This window comes from Lygodium microphyllum, chromosome 1 (genome assembly GCF_053477565.2).
Source record: "Lygodium microphyllum isolate KBCC chromosome 1, Lygodium_microphyllum_v1.1.10, whole genome shotgun sequence".
Classification (NCBI taxonomy): Eukaryota; Viridiplantae; Streptophyta; class Polypodiopsida; order Schizaeales; family Lygodiaceae; genus Lygodium; species Lygodium microphyllum.
Window position 1 is genome coordinate 134,546,174 of NC_141135.1, and position 18,349 is coordinate 134,564,522.

Below are 18,349 nucleotides of genomic sequence, written 5' to 3' on the forward strand. Positions count from 1 at the left end.
GTGTATGTGTGGGCACCCCAATATGGAAGAGGGTAGGAATTGCATATTGAGCATTATATACTAAGTCTCATTTGTTGTGACACCATTTCGCACAAGCACAAACCTACTTTGATAGTTGACTCAGCTACAACGACCAATTGGAGACATGTATACAGAAGACAAAGCATATTAGCATTTTGTGAAACACAAAATATGAACCAATGGCTTCCCCACTCACAACAAGCACTTGTTAGATTTGTTGGACCTCAAACTCGGGCTATCCTAGTCACATCATTCATATTCCCATGGTAAACAATTAATTCGCACATTTTTTTTATCCATAATGTTTATCATGCTCCCTAGTTAAACACATTAAAGTAGACATGTAAATGACACAAAAAGATACATTATTTTCTAAGAGTACTATTCAACAAAAGCAAAGAAAGTTTGCAACCGCTCACAATTTTTATTGGAAAACTCAGTAAAAGATCTTCCTTCACATTATTATCCACGTGTTTTTAAATAATGATTATGAAATTGTGAATCGTGGTAGTCAACAACATTGGCAATACCATTTCACAACAAACCACAACTCATCCGTAGATTTTTCAACATTCAAGACAAATTTAATCTCAAGTTGTGGGAAATAAGGTATACCATAATTAATAAAAAGATTAGCCTATTTTGTATTTTGCCATATTTTATTGGCATTTAATAGTGGTGTCGAGAAGTTAGGACATCTTAGACTAATCAAGAAAAGCAAAGCACTAATTTCATAATTGTGAACTAGTTCATATGGGAGAAAAGACCCATATGAGACATTGTACAAGTAGCAACAAATTGAAACCATTTCTTGCAAATTGAAACCTTATGACAACCTAGTGAACATGGTTTGAACATATGTTAGGTAGTGATTGTTAGGACTTTTTATACAAATGATAACATAGTCACTCAAGTACCCCTCAAGTACTAGCACTTAATAGCATGGATAAGTCCATAGCGATCATGTTCATAAAAAGTCTGAGAGGATGTTAAATACATCGGCCAAATTTTATAGTTAAGAACATATTTAGCTTGTATTACCCTTAGTCCATGTTCATGAATCTTGTCCAATACTGCACACACACACACACACGCACACACGCACACACGCACGCACACACACACACACACACACACACACACACACACACACACACACACACACACACACACACACCCTATGTGCACAACCTAGGGTTTTCTAGTCAAAAAGGCGATAGTCTAAGTTGAGTGTACCAAACTACCTATATCACTTGTGAACATATAATTTTAGTATTTTACAAGTAATCTGGACTATTCTAGTTTTTACAATCCAACGACTTAGGTCTAGGTTGCTTTTGTTACCAACCTACCTAGGATAACATCTACCTATCTTTTGGAATGCTTAGAATGCATTACAAAGTTTTGATTGTAGTGAGCTCAAGCCATTGGCTCAAATATTGAGGTAGTGGATTGAACTTCCATATTAAATAAAGTTCACAAACCACGATGATTTGTACAAGTCAATCAAGGGCTCTTGGCTCATGTTGGTGAGTTCCATTAGTACAAGTGAAATGAATTATAACAAGCTAAGTATATGTTTCTTTATGTTGTTCTCTAACCTTGTATGGGCTTTATACTTAAGGCTTTTGCCTTTGATTGGAATACAATATGTTTCTTTATGTTGTTCTCTAACCTTGTAGGGGCCATATACATAAGGCTTTTGCCTTTGATTGGAATACAATGCACATGGTTCTATCCTTCCTATTATATAAGCACTTCGAGTTATGGACAAGGATAGCCAATATTATGGATAGCCACATACTAAAAATGATAAACGTAAATTTGTCCAATAATTAAATGTATTATGGCAAAGAGTAGTGCATAAGGAAAGAACATTACAAGGCAATGGAATCTCTCATGTCCAACCTTCTTTTACCTTCAATGTGAGTTAGTTCACTCTTTCATTGTTTTTGCCCCTCCTTTAAATTTTCTAAATCATTAGAGTAGCTCCAAAGCATGACCCATTGGCCTACCCAAAGCACTCCAACTTATTGACAAAGCTATCGACCTTGACTAGCTGCTGTATTGTTCTGTCATCACTACCAATGACAAAATCTCTTCCTCATGTCTACCTCAACCTCAGCTGGCCTTGTTTTTCAAAAGCTCTTAAGGGAAAAGGAAAATTCAAAAAAGTAAAAAAGGCTCACACCTATAACGACTTCAAAGTGAAAGTCCAACAAGATAGATACAATAAACATGAAAAGGAAAACCATCTTTCAATTCCACTCAACCAACCCACTGCCGCTTTCCTTAGTGATCAACATCTTATGTTGTGTAAATACACTTTGGCACAATTTGGAAAAGCCACACTAAGCCTACAAGTGTAGCTTCTATCACTACTATGAATACCACTACACATGTTGCAATCATCTAGTAAAAGGGGACACCACACACATGTAGACTAGTTGGATACCCTTGTTGAGCACTAGCAATATCATTTTTTTTTCATTTACATTATGTACCTTAGCTCTAAAGAATAGCATTCATCAAAATTGGAATTTGTGTATACTCCATGTTTCCACATGAAGCATATAAAAGCTTAGAGGATGTTGTGTAGCATGAAAGTAGGTGTTTGATGAGGGTCAAGGAATGAAAACAAAAGCCTTGGCATATTTAAGGGTTAACTAGGTGGTGATGAGTAAACCTTAAGTAAAAACACAACAACGAATTTCTTCTTAAAGCTTGATTATAACTTTTAGGTGGTCAAAAGGTGAGTGGAAAATTATATTTGCCATGTTTCCAAACAAAAGGAGCATGCCATAGGCTCCGCATTTCAAAAGGGACATGCTAAGTTCCTTGTTCTTTCCAAACGTTGTATTAGTCATTATACCTCAAAGAACCTCATTGAAAGCTTTGTCTTGCTTCAAATTAGGAGAACAAGTCATAATGCATGTTTTGATGACAAATAGCTAATAGACGTGCGTACGTGGACTTTCGAACTAGGACATTACATGTTGGGGACAACTCTTGTACAACAAGCCTCGGTAGCGACATCTGCTTGCCATCACTTTAGTCCTTTACTGGGGGTATGGGCATGCAGGTGATCCCCATGGGCCTACGCATCCTTGGGGAGACTAGAGGTATGGAGCATCATTAGGCTTTGCTCATGTGCGGGCCACACATGGTGGGGTGGAGCATTTTTGGTGCCATTGATAGTTTGATTAGCTATGTTGCATGGTGTCAAATGATGGATGGGGACAAAGCATGATATAGGAGCCGAGTGGGAGACCCCTCTCCTCCTCCCTTGTTTTGTAGGGGGAGGGGGGGGGGGGGGGCCGAGGGTACTAAATCAAGGGGGGTGTTAAGCTATGTGCAAGATGAGGAAGGTTTGGTCTTTAAATTAGGCACTAAAGCACGCTTGGACCACGTGAGTGTAGGGGGGCACCAATAAAAGAAAAACTCGGGGAGGCACTCTCCCGCATATAGGCTGAGATTGCATCATCACCTTCCTCATTTCAAGTCAATCGTGTAGAAGAAGAAGAAGAAGAAGAAGATGCAGAAGGAGAAACTTCCTTCCTCATTCTTCTGAATTCTCTCATCTCAGACTTTCCAACTCTTCCCCTTCCTCTTCCTCTTAGCTTTTGCTGGTCTCTCTTTTGTTCTTGTTATTGTTGTTGTGTTGTGTGTACATGGGCTTCAAAGTTCAATACGTCTCCATGCCCATGGGTACCCTTCATTTATAGCCTGTCGTCTACCAGGTGGTAGTAAACCATCCTCTTTTTTCTACTCCACCCCTCCCTTTCTTTCTTTCCCTCTTTCCTTCATTCATTGTTTCTTTCCTCGCCTGCCCCCTGCTTCTACTCCCTGCTTCCCTCCCCCCCTACAGTGTCCAGATAAGCTCTCGCTCTCTCTGAGTCTCATCCCATCATCGAGACTCGAGAGCGGGAAACAGAGTCGCCTTTTCTCTCTGCTTCACCGCTCCCTCTGCTATCCATACGTCAAACCAATTCACCATTCACATTTATTTACGATCACCCCATCATCAGCTTAGCCCATGTTTGAAAAACAAAAAAAGGAAGAAGTTCTGTTTTTCCAACCTGTGTTTTTGCGGGCGAATCTCTGTTCTCACGGATAGAAGAAGAAGCTCTGCTTTTGTGGGTTCTCACGAATAGAGGAGGAAGCTGCTATTGTCGCTTATTGGGTCCGCTTCAGCCACCTTGAAACTCAGGTTGGAGCTGTTGGGCGCTCTCGAATCAAGGCATTTTGCTGTTGGGTCTTTGGGGGCAGTGGGTCAACTCCAAGACGAACATGCGTGCTTGCTGCTCTCGGGCTATTGTCTAAGCTTCAAAGTAGCGTTTTGAGCTCTTGGGTCGTTCCAAAGGGACGGTATCTCCCTTGGCTTCTCATCTCTTGGTCAAGAATTTGATCAACTATGTGCCAGCAAACCAATTGTGGGTGTTCCAAGCCATCCATGGCTGCTGTAACCTGCATGTGCCAGCAATCCAATTGTGGGTTCCCTCAACAAGATCATCTCTGCAAACCCATTGCTGCTTCCCTCCCTCGCTCAATCGATATGCCCGTCTCCATTAATGACACAGAGCCTTCTCTTAGTGATGACCATGACCTCAAAAGACTCCCCACTGGCTCAGAAGTGAGTAAACAATCCTCTCGTTGGCACCGTTTTAATTTTTCTTTGGGCAGCTTTGATCAATCATCATCTTGTTTTGGGGTGTTGCTGACATAGTCCTCTTCGTGATGATGAGAACAGGTTGTGGAGGAGCTTCAGCAAATTGGGAAAATTGCTGGGCCTATGGTTTGCCTTGGTTTGCTTCTCTATGGTAGAATGGTGACCTCCATGTACTTCCTCGGCCGACTCGGGGAACTCGAGCTAGCAGGAGGCTCATTAGCCATTGGACTAGCCAACATCACTTGTTACTCCGTCCTCTCTGGATTGGCCCTGGGCATGGAACCCATCTGTGGACAAGCTTTCGGGGCTAAGAAATGGAATCTTATGGGATTAGCACTGCAGAGAACCATTCTTGTTCTGCTGTGCTTCTGTCTTCCGATTGGTTTCTTATGGCTTAACATGCACAGGATACTCTTATGGTGTGGCCAGGATCAAAGCCTTAGTGCCATGGCTAGCACCTATCTTCTTTATTCTTTACCGGACTTGGTAGCACAAGCGATACTGAATCCGCTGCGGATATACTTACGCACACAAACCATCACATCCCCCCTGACAATTTGTACATTTTTTGCCCTTTTACTTCATTTGATCATCAATTATGTGCTGGTCCATTTGATGGGTATGGGTATCAGAGGTGTTGCCCTTGCAGCCTCTTGGACAGATTTCAACCTTGTAATTCTTCTCCTGGGTTACCTTTGGCTTTCTGGTATGCACAAGAAAACATGGGAAGGATGGTCCGCTGAGTGCTTGCGAGACTGGAAGCCCCTCTTGTATTTGGCAGTCCCAAGCTGTCTCTCGGTGTGTTTAGAGTGGTGGTGGTATGAGCTTATGATTGTGTTTTCAAGCTTTTTGTTGGATGCTCAAGCGACAGTGGCAGCAATGGGCATCCTCATCCAAACCACATCACTTGTATACATTTTCCCATCGGCTCTTAGTCTCGCTGTGTCTACAAGAGTGGGTAATGAGCTGGGTGCAAATCGGCCTGCCAAGGCACGCTTCGCCATGCAGGTTGCTTTGGTTTGCGCTTCCATCCTTGCTGTACTTGCCATGACATTCACGACTACTATGCGACATGTGTGGGGGTCTATCTTTACAAGTGATAAGCATATTCTTTCACTTGTTGCAGTGGCAATGCCCATTGTGGGTTTGTGTGAGCTTGGGAACTGTCCTCAAACAGCTGGTTGTGGTGTACTTAGAGGCAGTGCCAGGCCAACTACTGGTGCCAACATTAATTTGGGTTCTTTCTACATAGTAGGCCTGCCAGTTGCTTTGGTACTTGGCCTTAAGGTTGGGTTTGTGGGCCTCTGGTGTGGCCTCTTGGCAGCCCAGGGAACATGTGCAACTCTAATGTTCTGTGTTTTGAGGAGGACAGACTGGAACTTGCAGGCTACAAGGGCCAAACAACTTACTGGGTCTTTCCAGACTGATTTGGAGGATAAGCTCCCATTGAAAAATGGGTATAAAGTGGAGGCAGGAGAATTGGATGCTCTTATCTCCATCAGAGTGAATGCACCTTTTGATGGTGTCTCATGATATAGGCCAGCTGGATCAGACATCTTCTCCCCGGAAAGAAGTCCAAAGAGCTTGCACACCCAATTTTCTGCAAGCTTTGCCTCAGCTGCACATGGATCCCAAGTGGCATGAAGACAAAGATGAGAAAGAACCAGCAGCCCCTCTTCCTAGAGAGATCCCTCGTATGTTGTGGCCTCCTCCCTTCTAAGCACAAAAGTTTAAGTCCAAAGTACATGCTAAAAGATTAATTATCACTGGCTAAACACTGGCATCATTATGGTAGAGGAATGTGCTCGTTGGGGATAATGGGATGTGAAGTGTGATCTTAATAGACTGAAGCGTTCAGATCTTCTTGTTCATCAAGACCATTTCACACATCACATTATGGAGTGCTTGTACAAAAATATTAAGTCTCAAGGAATTGTAAACTCAACCAAAGAGAACCATTCCTAGACCAAAGAGGACCATTCCTAGACTTTGTAACCGAGCTCTTATGAGCATGCTTGGTTTTGTTTGCATCATGTGAACAATATACTAGACTGGCATCATAAATTACTGCAGCTTTTATGATTTTGATGTGATTCAATGCTGTGGGCTTCACAAATCGAAGTGAGCTACAAGTGATAGATTATCATTCGAGTTTTAGAGAAATTTTCTTTAGAACGCCAAGCTTGCTTGCCCAACTGTTTCAATTCTACAATAGTGATTGGTTTTGTACCCTGCCAGACTTCTAGCAATGGTGGGTCCTCTGATGAGTTGTCTCAAGTACAGATCCTTGATTTGATGTCTATTGTACAAGCGGTCTGCTGAAATATATAGTCATAATGTGCAGTGTTTTCTCCTGAAGTCTCAAGGTAGCTGCTAAAATAAGCTGGTACAGTTATTCAGATTGAAATTGGTGTGTATACCGGGGATGGTGGTATCATATTGCGGTCCCATCAAGGAGGTCTTATGCACTTGAAAAATGTGTCATGCGAGCTGAGCCTTAGCAATATGTTGTTTATGTTGGTATCTATGAAGCATTGGACTGTTCTTCCTTTCTAGGTGTTTTCCCTCTCTTAACAGATTGGTGAACTTCCAACTTCCAAGATGGTTCAAAGCAGCAGGTCACCAATCAGGAACAAGGGATTTCCATAGTGATTAATTACTTTGTTATCAAGGGTCCAGATGGTGGGATCAACCCATGAGCTGTGGTGATATCCATGCATAAAGTCTCTTTAATGCTCATTCAATGGACTATACTTTTGATGGCTGCTCTTTAACTAAACACAAAAGACATGAACCAAGCAGGGGGGTGAAGTAAAGTGATTGGTTAGGGAAAGCTGTTACACAATAAATGCCACTGCAAGATCTTTGCAGATTCAGTGAAGCTGTATACCAACAGATCTGTGGCAGGAAGATTCAGATGAGGAAAAGGCAGCCAGCCTAAATCATTTGGCATTTCTCTGTTATACAACCTGCCATAACCTAGCCATTCCTTTGGGGTGCTTTGCTTGTGGTGGCTAGCACTAATTTTGGTAGTTTGCTTGTCAAATATTCTGCTAACACAGGGGATTCTAAGCAGCAGACTTATAGATCATTTGGAAACCTATAAATCATTTACTTGCTCCAAAGATGCGATGAATTGACGCTTGACGCAGAGGGAATGCAACCTGTTTGTCACAACCTGGGTATACACACTTCCTACCTGTGATGTGACTGACCCCGTTTCTGCTGACGCAGAGGGAATGCAACCTGTTTGTCACAACCTGGGTATACATACTCCTACCTGTGATGTAGCCCCCATTTCTCCATGCATGAGTCGTATGAGGCTGTAGTCCCCATTTCTTCATCCATGACACATCCGAGTTCCTTATGATCGAGTCGCATAACAATCTATGCCAAACTGGTTGGAAGTGGAGGGAATCAAGCCTCTCAAGCAAGTTAATAGCACCCAAGGACCATAATGGCAAATGCGTCTGCAAAAGTTTGTAAAAGCATGTCCCCTTTAAAATAAGAATGGGCAACAGAAACAGGCTACTAAAGTCAAATAAGAACAGAAAGGCACAGAATGTTGGTTCCTCGTAGAAACGTTTGCGGACTCTAGACACAGAGATTTGCCTAAGCGTTTGAATGTTCCTATTTCCCTTTCTGGGCCATGCAATATATAATTCAGTTTGACCCTAAACTGCTTCAAGCTTGAAAGAGAAGACAAGCTGTTCAGCTCTGTTTTCCTTATTCGGGCTCGGGGGTTGGGGTGGGTTTTCTGAGCGTGTAGCTAGCAATGGCGTGACAGCAGAGCGCACATCACGGCTTCTCTCCACCGATTGAATACTCATGACTCATGAGACTGTAGAATCATCTACTGCTACCCACGAAAGTTGAAACTCTATTCTATTGGGCTTTTTCCCATTTACATTCCTATTTTTGTCGTCGTCATAATTGTTTATTTTCGTACTTAAGTGGGTCTGAATCCAGAATCCAGACCTTTAAATAAATGGTAATTATTAATTCCGCATTCATAAATGTTCTTTGCTGACACGGATCTCTTACACCTCCTCCCATCGAAAGTACCGTCTGGCTGGCCCTCCCAATCGCCATGACGTGGACGTGGATAAGGGGTCCTAAATTAACACAGTAACACGCAAATTAGTCAACATTGTTCGAGTATTATTCTTATTATTATTCGCACTAAGCTTCCTCTCTTTTTTTTCTTTCAAGCTTTAAAATAATGTTAAATAAATATCATGGCTTTTCTCAAGGGAGTTCACATTCATATCTATATATTTATGTTTTGGAGGGAGAAAGTAAGCATACAAATAACTCTTACCTAGTTGTGAGAGAGCAGCTTGAGAATCACTTTGTAACACTCGAGACCGCTCCTCCGAAACTCTTGTGACACCACCAACAACTTGTGACACCACAAACTACTTGACTTGACTAACAACTCTCACCTATGGTCTCTTAGATGTAGCCCTTTGAAATGCGCATTTTCTTTCTACACTCGAAATTTTAGGGTTCGAGAAATCCTTACTATTAGTTAAGAGGAGGTCGGGGGCTGCTACCTCCCCTTGACTTATCGCGGGGGTGCCACGCACCCAGCACTCCCTCACTGCAAAAAGGGCGCTGAGCTCCCGCGTCCACCTGTGCCCTCGCCTCCTCGAGCTGCGTCCCTCGGCCGACGACCCTCCAGAGTCCACCTCGAGCTACGTGGCGACCTGATGATCATCTCGAGCCTCCACCTCCTCGAGCTACATCCCTCGGCTGACGACCCTCCACCTCGAGCCAGCTCTATATAAAGAGCAGGTGCGATGATCATCTGCTCTGATTCTGCTCCCTCTCCCTCCCGATTTTCAACATGGCCGCCCCTTCATAACTTCCAGCTCAGCACAGCAGGCGGCCCCCTCCAGATCTCGCCGCGCCTCTAGTCGTCTCGGGGCCCCGCCATCTTCTCCGCACATGTATTTCACAAAGATGCCTTCTAAAGGCCTTTTTAGATGGGCTATGTATGCCCCTATTCACCTGCTTTTTGCACACATCGCACACATGCAAGCACTAAGGCACACACAAGCACTCTATCACACTAACACGCATATATACAAACACAGACACACATTAACATGCTTATACGGGCATACACATAGATACACACATATACTTGGTATATATAGAAGCACACTCAAGCTCAAAAGCGTATGCAAATAGATATATCTATACTATTAGTTAAGGAGAGGTGGGGGGCGGGTGCCACGTGGTGGCCCCCCACCTCCCCCACAAAAAAAAAGAGAATGCGAGGGCGGGTGCTACACGTCCAGCACCTGCCCCCGGGGCAAAAATCGTGCATGCCCTGACGCGAAGCGTCAGGGTGAGTCTAGGCGTGGAGCGCCTAGTACTCTTTATGGAACCGTATGTAGATCCTTCTTGTTTCGTACTTGAGACAAAAGTCAAAATTCAAGTTAGTCTTATGTTGATATTTTTAGAAATTTATAGCTAAAACTATGTATTGTTGGAAATTTGGTTTTCATTCACACATGATTTTCAAAAGGCTTGCATGAAATTGAAGCTGGCTATAGGATGCAACTAACCTGCCTTTTTCCACGTACTAACCCAAATGAGCTAACAGCCTAGAGCCTCGAGCAAAAGAGCATATGTTTTAAACATCTTTATATCGATTATTGAAGTTCCCAAAAATCATTTGTTTCACATTTACTATAGGTGTGCAAATTGTGAAGAACATTTTTGACTTGCACCCATGGAATTTGTAGCTCATTGCCTGTGCAAAATATATTGTGGATTCAACTTGCATATGGTTGTCCAACCAAGAACCTCTAATAGGGGAAGAGTACTAATTAGTACTTTCCATAGGAAGAATTTGAGTTTGGCTAGAAGAGGTGCTTCCAAGCATCCTTCATCTTGCCTTCCACCACATAGATGACTTCTCAAAACTCATCATTTTGTTAGCATGGTCACCAAGCCATTTAGTGAAATATAGTTTTATAACAATCTTAGTTTCTACTTGATTCATCTTATAGCTCTTAATTAACCATTCATGCCATCTATGGTGGGTGGAACCTTTACTAAGGACACATCTCTCAACAAATGTCATGTATCGTCATGACGATTGTCTTGCGTTAAAGCCTAAAAGAGGTCGGAGGGAAACTGCATGAACCTCAAGGAGGATGGTGCTTAAGCATCATTAGATTCTTAATCCCTTTTTGAAGTAGTCCAAACATTGTCTCAAAGCACCCCATTATATTTATAGATTATATATTTATAGCAAGCATTGGGTATAGAGGCGAATTGTAAATATAGATCATCTGGATATGGAACATTAAGTTCAGCATCCAAATATGAAAGAATGATCAATAATATACGAAAAAACATGAACTCTAGTATCATATCTTGGCAAATAAAAGCCCATCGTAGGAAATGAAGGACATGATCTAAATGTTTGTCCACCAAATGAACATGTCGGATAAGATGTATTGGTAACACATTTGACTAATTCATGTTGAAAAATAAGACATGAGATCCTTGTTGGCATGATTAAATAAAGGGTCCCTAGGTATAACATGTGCAAATCACCACATCCCTCATGGAGGCCATTCTTAGAGGCTAATATACGATGTCTATTGAAGGAAAATGTGCATGATAATACATTTGCCAAGGAAAGAAAATTATTGAATTTATTATCACCCACAACATTCCTCATCCATGTTTTAAGCATGTGCTCTGACATGATGTGTCCCATAAAATAGGGGCACACATCCAATTGTTGTGCCTATGCAAATTGCAACATCATAAAAAGATAGAATTCTTCTCTTATCCACAGTAGTTATCAGCTTTGTCTATATTTTGTGAGCTATACTATGTATCAAGTGATGTGCCAACCCATGCATTCCTTATATAGCTCATACAAAAAGGTTAAGGAGCATTTTCTTTGTATCTAATTTTCACACACCCTCTCATCCTCAGTGTACATAAGAAGTCCCTAATGTTCCTAGAAGTAATAAAACTTTGACTATTAAGCTACCCTCTTCTTATGACTTGCATTCCGTAAGCACAATCAAATCAAGCTATAACTTTTAAATTTTGTTTCGATAGGACTTAAAAAAAATCAAGCAATCAATTTCACATAAAATTTGCTTGAAAATCATATTTTACTTCTTGTTGTCTTATGGATTAGTGCACATCCCCTTTGATAGTGAGATAAGGCATGCCCTGTTTGATAGTGAGGTAAGGTATACCCTCTTTGATAGTGACATAAAAGAATGCAATCTGCTTAGCATTATCCTTCTCTTTTCATGCATTTCCAAGCTCTTATAGAAATGTGCAAGAGAGAATCCACATGGTGTACCTATTCAACAATGTGTGGTTCTAATGTGTGAATAGTTTGCTAATCGTGTATAGATTTGATTTCGGCTTAATCTAAGCCATTTAGTGACACAGATAACCACTCTAACCCTACCTTGATAGTGAGATATAAGAATTAGTTTCCCTTGGCGTTATCCTTCTCTTTTCATGCATTTCTAAGTTCTTATCATGAGAGAATCCACCTATGTCCCTATTCAACAAGGAGTGGTTGTAATGTGTGAATAGTGTGCTAATCACATATGGATTTGATATTGGCTTTCTCAAATCCATTTATTGACATGGATAACCACTCTAACCCTACATCGAAGCCCACTACACATTAGTACAAAATGATTTTGTACATATGTAGGTGAGTGGGGCCATCTTTGAAGAAGGTGACCAAATTGAGCATTCAAATCTGTAGATGTAGGAGGGAAATCTTTTTTTAACTTATATAATACCACTTATATATGTTTATATAAGCAAGAATCATAAATGCTAAGAACGCTTGTTTTTTGTCACACAAATGCTTCCCTAGTTTCTCTTGAAAGTCATGGACAAAGTTTGGTATAGGCTTATAAGTTATTTTAGCCTTATCAAAGCACTGTCCAATTTGCGGCTTTATTCATGTTAGTAAAGTGCACCAACACATTGCATGAAGGCCTTAGAGATACAACAACATTTTAGCATCTCTCTCCCCATTTTCATGTATATGGGAAGAACCGAAAAGTGTGTGCTCTCAAGAGGAAGGAGGGTTTGTGGGAGTGAGATTGTGTCTCAATGAAGGAGATGATGCTTGACATTTTAATTGAATTGAGACATATTTTGAAAGGGTGAATATTCCCAAAGTCAACTAATCAATTAAAAGTTTGACTAGGTCACATTGTTGAACATTCCTTAAGCCAATTATTATGAATTAGGATTTGATGACCAGTTTTAGTGCATCATTTTCTTCGAAAGGTAAGGGTCCAAGTCTGTTGTGATAAGGTACATAAGAAAACCTTACGAAAAAGATCAAGGAAAATCTTAGAAAAGTTTTGTTGGGACAACAACTCTTGCTTGTGAAAAACGTTTTTTTTAATTTAAAGGAAAACATCAAGATAATGTGTTAAGTACATACTTTTGTTAACCCTTAATATGATGTTGGAAATATTATATCATTTCCTTTTCTTGGTCATTATAGAAAAGAAAGTTTTGTTGTGATGGGGAATACAACCACAAGAAAGGGCCTCATTATACGATAGAAAGTTTTTGTTGTTATATAACGCATAAAACCCAAGACATAACTAACCTTAGAAGAAGAAAGTTTTTGTTGTTATATAAGGCATAAAACTACAAGGCATAACCTTAGAAGAAGAAGGAAATTAAAACGCGGGAAAAGAAGCAAAAGCTGAAGATACGTGTGCTGGCGTCATGTTGTCTGACGTGTCACCGCAGGCGGCATTACATTCACGTCAGCCCTTTATCGGAGTCGGCAGGCAAATGGGATCATGACACGTCGCCGCAAGAGCGCTATCTCCTATGCATGGGCATGGGCACGGGCACGGGCATGGGCATGGGCAGGGGCATGGGCATAGCTCATTTTTCAGGAACTTTCGGCACGACGACGTGCACGTGCACACGAATATCATTCAATTATTAGAAACCGAAAAAACAATGGTCCCCCCCCCACCCCCCCCTTTTCAAAACTGTAACCCTAATAAAACTCGTTTCTTCTAAGGCCTTTTGCAAACAATGGTTTACTAGCTGCTTGTTCTTTTCTTGAGCAATGAGAACACGTGAAATTTTGGAAGATGCCTCAAGGGATCATGGATGTATCCTAGTTTTGAACTCATGCATCAAAATACGTTTAAGATGCCTCGAGGGATGTATCCCTTTTCTGAATTCACGCAGTGATGTAACGCAGAACAAGAAGCCATCGCTCGTTCTATGCATCTAGATTCCAAATATACCCTTGTTTAGGTTCTTAAGACTTAAGTAATAGTTTGTTGTTGATCAAATTTACAACCTAGATAGATGCTTTCACCTTTTGTTTAGAATACCAATGAATGCCATTTAGCTACTTCATTGTGTTAAAAGTTTCATTTGAGCTCCTTTATACTTTTTCATGCATAGTCCCAAAATATCTTTGACCATACACAAAGATTTCTTTTCAGCTTGACCATGAGGATATCTATTCTCTTGGTTTTGCTAACTAGAAGCTACATTTATTTTACACAAGAGGGGCAATATAGTGTGCAAAACAATCATCAAATTGAAGCCCTAGACTCTATAGTTTCCATGTTTTCTTATTTGAGAAAGGACAAAAAATTCCCATTTACATTAATCCAAGCCTCTAATGTATGGACTTTGGAGCATCATGCATTCACATACTCTATATCAACCATGTGTTTCGTACATGTAACTCATGACGAATGTATATCCACCATATGCACCACATGTCCCATTACACAAGTGTTCGGTCCACAATATTCATGTGAGAGCTACCACAAGAGTAGTCCCTTTATAGGGTCTCTTTGGCCACATGATTGCAAGTAAAAGACCATTTCCTTTCCTTTGCATAAAGTGGGATGTTAGTCAGCCTTCTAGTGTCCATAAGAAAAAGCATCAAACTTTTCAAGAGGGCACCCAATAAAATGGTCCTCGTCTTTCAAGAGGGGACTTAAGATAATGTCCTAAGTCTTGCCTCCATTGATGTCTTTTGCAACATCCTTACAGATGCCATTTTCTCGCTATATTAGCTCCCATTGGTTCTCTTAGGAGATATTGCACCTCTTTAACAATCCATTTTTCGAATAGAGCCCTATTATAGGGCCAATTGGATAAAGATCACCTCCAAACTGGTTGTACAAAGAGAGAGAGAGAGAGAGAGAGAGAGAGAGAGAGAGAGAGAGAGAGAGAGAGAGAGAGAGAGAGAGAGAGAGAGAGAGAGAGAGAGAGAGAGAGAGAGAGAGAGAGAGAGAGAGAGAGAGAGAGAGAGAGAGAGAGAGAGAGAGAGAGAGAGAGATAATATCCTTGCCCCATGCTGCAAAATACTTCGTGTTTTACTTATTTGGACATGATTTTATTTGTAATAAACCTTATACTCATGGAAGCTTTCCACACTTATTTATGCTCAAATGGGGACTTGAGAATAAAGTGGATGTCATTACATTGTGGTCATGCAATGGATTTCTTGATTAAGTTTTTAGGGTGTAAGCATAGTAAGAAGTTTGATTACCTAATTTTAAATACAAATGTATGGATCTAAATTTTGGAGGTTTTAAGATGCTAGTCCTTATAATATTACATCTCAGAAACAACTATGCAGATACCCATATTCATGGTAAATTCCTAAATGCCCCTCAAATTTTGCCATGCTTCTGTATTTACTCATTATGAAATTCACAAAAGTTAGTAAATGCATCATATTCTGCAAGTTTATGAGAATCAAGTGATTATGTTCCACATTATTCGTTTAAATTATACAATTGGACTCAATTACAGCTATTTTTAGCTCATTATTAGTGATTTTTGTGAAGAGACTTGAGGATGTACCCTTGATATAAACAAGAATGGAATAGGAAAACTTAAGAGCACATTGCTATAAGGGTATTTAGGTAACTTTTGAAATGAAATGGTATTTTAGAAATTTCCACAAATAGCAATTAAATTTTGTCAAGTTTCCTTGATTCTTAAATATTATCACCACCTCATATTAAAGCACCTAACCATTAGAACCTTAATCTAACCCCCCTCACACTCTCTAATATCTGTCATTGACATGATTGCAAAATAGATTCAAGAGGCTAGGTTAGGTTGAAGAAAGGAGGGAAGCTAAAAAAGATTGAGGATAATGCCTATCATACTATTGCATAAAGGTTATGCGAGTACATAAAAATATCCTAAGCAAAGAGATGAATTTAAATGTTGAAAAAATGCATAGAAGAGAATTAAGGATGTAGTTTAGTTTTTTAAAAAGATAACAATTAGTTCATAACCATGAAAGGAGCCGTACATGCTCTTAAGATTTTTGAAGAGAGAAAATAAAGATAGATGTTAGGTAGAGCTAGTAGCCATAATATAACGAAATGAACAAAACTTCAAAGGATGTCATGAGTGTGTAGGAGCTAACACAAACCATTGAAGTATAAGAAACCACTCATAAAATACGGGAAATTGGGAAATAAAGTAATCAATTTGAGTGACTATAAAGCAATGTAGTCTAAGAGGTCTTGGAGAAGAATGTTCACATATGAAGCGCACTAAAAAGTTAATGTATAGTAGAATTATGTGAGCTGCAAAGAAATTATAACAAAACTATTACTTAGTATGAACCTTACCTGAGGTATTGGATAATACACTTGAAAATAGAATGTTTGCACTAGGGCAAACCATGATTACCAAGGGATCCATTGACAATCTCATCCCATTGTAGGCTTTAAAATATTCCCTTAGAAGGATTACTAGTTGTGCATGAGTTCGATGCTCATCTAGTTACACAAATCATCCCATCTAGTTACAGTAGTTCATGTAGATAATCCATTCAATGAAAGTTTGAGCCATTATAGGGATTTATGAGTTCCCTCTTACCTAAACCAATTACTCATGTGTTTATCTTCATCCATTTCTTTTTCCTATGACTCTCTAGAATGAGTAAAATATCCTCGAATTCCATAACAAAATAATTTCATTTGAAAGAAAAGCAAGAGGTTGGGAGAGAGCAAGAGAGAGACTAGAACATGGCCATCATCCCATTTAAATTGCATTAATTGCATTTAATAGCCTTTACTCACCTCTGATACATGGCGGTGACCTTGCTCCCATGCATGTAAGGGGGACCAAGTGGCAAGCAAGCATTTCGATCAATCCAAACGGGGTGTGCTAAAGTAGTAGAGGAAGGATGATGCGATGGAAATGGACTACACCATTGCTATTGCAGTTGCAAAAGACATGGTTGAACTAGAGAAGAGCCTTCGCATTTTTGTGCTGATAAAAAATTTACAAGTAGAGGAAGAATAATTCTGTAGGAGAAAACAGATTATTAATGTGGACTTTGGTTGTCTTCTCATTGCAAGATCTAAACAGAGGTATGCAGAGTATGCTTGTAGTCTTGATTTGTATTTTATGGGTAAAACACCCACAAAGGAGGAGTTTTCAAGGTGGTTCTAGAGCATGTTTGGTGCCAAGGACTCTCCAATGTGCAAATTTGCAAGCAAGTGATTTTTCTTAGTCTTGGTGGTCTCTAAGAGTGAGAGGGTTTTAACTTGGGGTATGTTGTTGGTTACAAGGGTAGCCTAGTTCTCTCATGCCGAGTAGAGTTCAAGAGGTCTTATCTTGGGGTATGTTGTTGGTTACAAGGGTAGCCTAGTTCTCTCATGCCGAGTAGAGTTCAAGAGGTCTTATAAATAGAATGCCCAATCTGGGGTAGTGAGTTAGTGGTCATTGTAGAGGCACTTGGAAGTCCCTTTTGCATCTCAACACCATCAACAACAAACGGCATCATCAAAGTAGAGAAAAAATTCTGCATCTTATGGGAAATGAAGTAGCAACTACCTAAAATTATGGAAATATTTGACCATAACAGGTTGGAACTTTTGCTAGATGTCAAATTATCAACATTCCTTCATACCTATTTTGTGCAAAGGAGGGGGATACTTTGCCAAGAATTGTCCTCACCACCATGAGGGAGAGGGCAAGAAAAAAGAGAGGGAGGGTGACAATATTGCAATAAACCACTACGTAATAATGCTATGGATCAAGAAAATCAAGGAGAAAATAAGGTCTAATCATCTAAGGGGAAGGAGCCCTTGCAAAATGCAAAGCCACGGACTAATCCAACAACAAGGAGGCTACATGCAGGTAGAACCCTAGATTTCAATAAACAAGAGAATCTGGAACCAAAAAATACAACTAGTGGAAAAAAGAAAGGGAATAAAATTTCTCTTAAAATTTTGGCAAGGAAACCGTTGTTGATCGTAATCGTTATGTAGACCTAGACAAGGAAGAGGATGAAGAGGTGGACCTCTCTATGGCCACCATGAACAATTGTATAGTCATGACTTGGAATTTGAAGGGTCTTGGAAGAGAATCCAAGAGGAGTATGTGCCAAGATATGATCAAGAAAAGGAAAATTTCATATGTATTGGCACTTTAGGAGATTAAATTGGGATTACAATAAGCAAAATCATTCAAGGTTAAGGGATACAAAATGTTTGGAGATTTTTATGAGATGGGTAAGAGAGGCACAATGATGTGGATTAAAGAGTTGCTTAGCTTGATCTTTATGTGGAAGAGTGGGGAAGGTAGTTTAGTTGCACTGATAATTGAGATACC

At 40.2% G+C, this 18,349-nt stretch overlaps 1 protein-coding gene across 1 annotated transcript; it reads left to right on the top strand.

Moving 5' to 3' along the window:
• Positions 1–3,429: 3,429 nt before the first annotated feature.
• On the top strand, positions 3,430–8,656 carry LOC148041707 (protein DETOXIFICATION 48-like). The gene is made up of 2 exons (XM_087681560.1): positions 3,430–4,654; positions 4,772–8,656. The coding sequence occupies exons 1-2, from the start codon at positions 4,436–4,438 to the stop codon at positions 6,221–6,223; spliced, it is 1,671 nt and encodes a 556-aa protein (XP_087537686.1). The 5' UTR covers positions 3,430–4,435; the 3' UTR covers positions 6,224–8,656.
• The last annotated feature ends 9,693 nt before the right edge of the window (positions 8,657–18,349 follow it).

Bases quoted from the DNA above. Each gene is read 5' to 3' on its own strand.
- LOC148041707 (XM_087681560.1), top strand. From the start codon at position 4,436: ATGTGCCAGCAAACCAATTGTGGGTGTTCCAAGCCATCCATGGCTGCT. The intron at 4,655-4,771 runs GTGAGTAAACAA...TGATGAGAACAG, and splicing joins GACTCCCCACTGGCTCAGAA to GTTGTGGAGGAGCTTCAGCA.